This window comes from Lynx rufus, unplaced genomic scaffold, assembly GCF_022079265.1.
Source record: "Lynx rufus isolate CCGP_SWC_20201006 ecotype Redwood Valley unplaced genomic scaffold, mLynRuf1.p SCAF_16, whole genome shotgun sequence".
NCBI classification, from domain to species: Eukaryota; Metazoa; Chordata; class Mammalia; order Carnivora; family Felidae; genus Lynx; species Lynx rufus.
The window spans coordinates 6,787,295-6,791,751 of NW_025814830.1; the positions used below are offsets into that span (position 1 = coordinate 6,787,295).

Below are 4,457 nucleotides of genomic sequence, written 5' to 3' on the forward strand. Positions count from 1 at the left end.
CGGCAGATAAAGGCGGCCCCGCCCGCCAGCCGCGAGCTCCTAGGCATCCCTCCGCGCCCCGCCCGCCATGTCCCGCCGCTGCGCGCTGCTCACCTGGGCCCTCCTCGCTCTCCTCGGCCTCGGCCTCGGGGCGCCTGGAGAAGAAGCCCCAGGCTCCTGCTGCCCCATAGTGCCCCGGAGGGAATGGAAGGCCCCCGCGTCCAAGTGCGGGGAGAAGCTACAACACCCCGTGCGCTACGTGGTGGTGTCGCACACCGCGGGCAGCCACTGCGACGGCCCGGCCTCGTGCCTGAAGCAGGTGCAGAACCTGCATAGCTACCATTCGCGGACGCTGAACTGGTGTGACGTGGGCTACAAGTGAGTGCGGAGCCGGGACGGGTGTAGGGAAAGGTGTGCGGGCCCGAGCGGCCACGGGCCGATCTAGAGCCGCCTGGTTGACACCCTGGGCCGCTTACTCGGCCCCTCGGTGGCCTTGGCTTCTCCCCAGGGTCGGCACACAGCACTGCGCATGTGCGGGCGGCCTCAGGGGCCTGGGTGGGGGGTGGGGAGAGGAAGAGGGGGCGGGGCTGGAAGGCCAGGCTCTGCCCACCCCCCATCCCCCTCCCCCCTCCCGGAGGAAGGGACAGACTTCGCCAACGCAAAAGAAGGCGTCCTCTACACCGGAGTCCCTTCACAAAGCCTGCCACCTTTGATGGGAGGCGGACAAGCAGGCTGGGGAAGCGTGGGGCCAACTCCAGTCTCTGCTGGTTGCCGGCCGAGATCCGGGCACCGATGCGCGCTCTCTGCTCGTTGGCTTCCTGTCCCTGCTCTGCAGTCAGCTCCTTTGTGGCCCACCTGGTCACTAAATCAGCCAACACACACACACGCAAAGCACTTAGGACGCCACCGGGCATGCGGTGGGAGCCCCCTCCCCGCCCCCCCCCCCCCCGAGTTCATGGACGCTCGCCCTTAGGCACTGTGCCAGGCTCTGTGCCGGTGTGGGGACCGGGACGCGTCAACAGCGCGAATCTGGCCCGGTGGGATTTCAAGACCCACAAGGAGGAACAGGTGGGAAACAAGCGAAGGCAACCAGATGAATTCAGAGGGTGATGGAAGCAATGGAGAAAGAAAACAGCGGGGCTCGTGGGGGCTCTGGCTCGGGGGGGGGGGGGGGCGGGGCGTGCGGGAAGAGGGGTAAGCAGGGGACCGAGCAGGAGTAATTAATGGCTGTGAGGGCCAAGTGAGAGGGTCATGCCTGAAGAGCAGAGGTCAGGATGGCTGGCGGGAGCAGGGAGGAGTGACATGAAATGAGGAGGACCGGGTCGCGCTGGGACACACGGCACAGGGCCTCATGGGCCACGGTATACGGGAGCCACGGGAGGGCTGTGAGCCCGCGAGAGGCAAGAAGCTCCCTCTGGCGGCCGTGGGGAGAACAGACTGCAGGTGGGTAAAGGCAGAAACCCCAGCTCCCTCTCCGGGGAGACAGGCGGGGGGGGTCCCACACAAAGGCTTCCGCAGCCTTTGAACTTTGAACCCGACGGGTTCTCAGACCTCGGTAAGCACCAGTCACCTTACTGGAATTCCAGGTTGCCAGGCTCCACCCTTCGAGACTGCTTCAAATAGGGCTGGGGTGAGGCTGGGGACTCTGGGCACCTCACTGGAAGTCTAGAGGCCACCGAGGGAATCCTCAGCTCTTCTGACTCAAGATTTCACAGTTCAGAGGCTGCAACTCCCGGGTTGTGTCTCCTCCGAGACCAAGGGGTTCCGATTCTGAGCGTTTCCACGAAGTCGTGAAGACAAAGCTTCAGCCGCTGGCCTTGAACTGCCTTATAGAAAAGCAGACTGAAGTCTCTTTCTCAGATTTTAGGATTCAGAGTCTGATCCAACTGTCCTGGAACTCCCTCCTCACATCACATTCTCTCTCTGAGCCTCAGTTTCTTGACCTGTAAGAAGGGTTCCTTGCTGTCCCCACCTGGTGGCGGTGCCGACGGTTTAAATTAGAGGCAACCATCTCACGCAAACCTAGCCAATGCCAGTTGCCTGTACCAGGGGCTGGGGCAGGGCCTTAACCAGCCCAGTCCTGGGGGCCAGCATCACTGTGGAATTTCTAGTCTCTTCCGGGCCAGATTCCGAGTCTGGCCCCCTGTGCGTGAGATTCAGGACCCAAGATTCTGAAGTTCCAACATTCTGTACGTCACAAGAAACCCTTTGAGCAGGAGGGCTGAGGCAGCAGATATTTGCAACATCAAAATGCTGACCTTCTAGTTAATTCCAACGGGCCAAGTCAGACTCGCCCAATCAAGACATGTGAAATGAGTCTTAAGCATCTGCCGCCAGGCCTGGAAACCTCCCAGAGGTAGATGCTGGGACTCCAGGGTCTGTATCTGGTGGTGACACCAATGCTTGAGTCCCAGATCCTGTCACTCGGTGTACCCCAGCAGGGAACAGGAAGCAGGAAGTAGGCTGGGCCAAGGGCAGAAGAGCTTCTCAGTGGAGAGTTCTGAGATGCAGGGGTCTCTGGGGCGTGACCTTGGCAAATCCCCTCCCTTTCTAAGTCTCGTGCTTCCTTAGCTTAAAATGGGGAGGACAGCAGCACCCGCCTCAACAAATCAAGAGCTCAACAAATCCTCCCAGGAGGCGGGAGGAAGCAAAGAATAGGATCACGTGGGTGGGAGTCCCAGGGACCCAGGAGGGAAAATCTGGGCTCTGGCCCCTATCTGGCTGTGTGACTGCAGGCAGATGTCCCCACCTCTCTGATTCTCTGCCGAGTGGGGGCAGTACGGACTCAAGGGTTGCCCGGAGAGTGACAAATGGTGCTTGTAGAGCTGTGCTTGGCAGGTGGCAGGGGCCAGAAGCATTGCTATTATTTCAGAAGATGATGGAGGGGAGGGGAGGGAGGGAGGGTGTTGGGCGAAATTGTGCCTGAGTAGTAGGGAGCAGGGTGAGTGGAGGAGGAGGGGGGAGTCCTCCCCCAGGATGCCCTCCCTCACTCAGCAAACCCACCCTCCCACCCACCCACGCAGCTTCCTGATTGGAGAAGATGGGCTCGTGTATGAGGGCCGGGGCTGGGACATCAAGGGCGACCACACGGGTGTCACCTGGAACCCCATGTCCATTGGCATCTCCTTCATGGGTAACTATATGGGTAAGCGTCCAGCTGTAGGGATGGAGGGGCAGACATGGGGTCTGGGGGATGGCGCCTCTGTGACCTTGGCCAAGTGACTGCTTTTCCAAGCCTCCTCTCCTCCTTTGCATAATGGCCATTTCTTTTCAACCCCCGTTTGGGCTAGGATTGGTTCATCTCCATAAAAGTACTTAGGCCAGGTCCCTGGCACCTAAGAAGTGCTTGATTGCTGCCCTCATGGGTAGGACCCCGAGGTCTGGGGGCAGAGGAGGCAGAATGAGCTCCAATCTGGACACTTGCTGAGGGCTTCAGCTGTGCCAGGCACTGTTCTGCGGGGGGGGGTTGGCCTAAAAGAACTCATTTTATTGTCCCACAGCCCTGTGGGCGGGTGCCACCACTCTTTCCTTTCACAGGGGAGGACACTGAGGCACAGTAAGGTTGAGTCCCTGCGAGGGGACTGGCAGACCCGGTTCTGGGCCCTAGTGGGCCAGAGTGGAACAAATGGAACCCCTGCCCCACACTACCTCTGCCCTTCCACGAATCGGCAGCCTAACTCCTGCCTCTGCCTCCCCCAGAGCGGTCACCCCCACCCCGGGCCCTCAGGGCCGCCCAGAGTCTGCTGGCTTGTGGTGTGGCTCAGGGAGCCCTGAGCCCCACATACGAGGTCAAAGGACACCGGGATGTGCAGCGGACGCTCTCTCCAGGGGACCAACTCTATGAAATCATCCGGACTTGGCCGCACTACCACGAGTGAGGCCCCGTCTCCCCCTACACCCAGAAACCCCACTGCCTCTCCCCTCCAATAAAGATGCAGCTCAAACTGTGTTCCTGTGTCCCACCCTGTGCCCCCCCCCACCTCCCACCAGACCCCCGCCCTTCCCACCCAGCCCTCTGTCCTCGCTGGTGCTTAGAACCCAGAGGCCCCGACCCTGAACCAAGACCCGAGATCCCAGCTTAGAAGCAACATCATAGCTCAGAACCCAGAGGTCTCAGGTCAGAGCGCAGGAATCAGCACCAAGGTGGCCCACGGGTCACCGCCAGCAGTTCGGGGGGGGGGGGAGTCCTGTGGGGGCAGTGGACCATGCTCCAGGACACCCCTTCTCTACCACTCAGCCAAAGGGATCCTGCACAGTTATCTCCGCTTGCAACCCTTTGGGGATGAGCTGCTCACTACCATCCCTAAGGTCCCCCCTTTTGTTGCTTTAGGGAGCATGGAAGTTTTTCCTGCCCTGAACCCCCAAGTGCCTCCCAGTCATAGGCGCGCCCAGAAATACACCCAGGTCCCAATGACACCCCTCGCCCAATCCTCATTTCTCCCCGCTCCAGCCCCACGCTTCGGTCACACGCTGAAGGA

At 60.8% G+C, this 4,457-nt stretch overlaps 1 protein-coding gene across 1 annotated transcript; it reads left to right on the top strand.

Annotated features, from left to right (window-relative positions):
- Positions 1-14: 14 nt before the first annotated feature.
- PGLYRP1 (peptidoglycan recognition protein 1) lies at positions 15-3,928 on the top strand. The gene is made up of 3 exons (XM_047077806.1): positions 15-357; positions 3,003-3,124; positions 3,679-3,928. Exons 1-3 carry the CDS (start codon positions 68-70, stop codon positions 3,855-3,857), a joined length of 591 nt encoding a protein of 196 aa, XP_046933762.1. The 5' UTR covers positions 15-67; the 3' UTR covers positions 3,858-3,928.
- Positions 3,929-4,457: the final 529 nt, after the last annotated feature.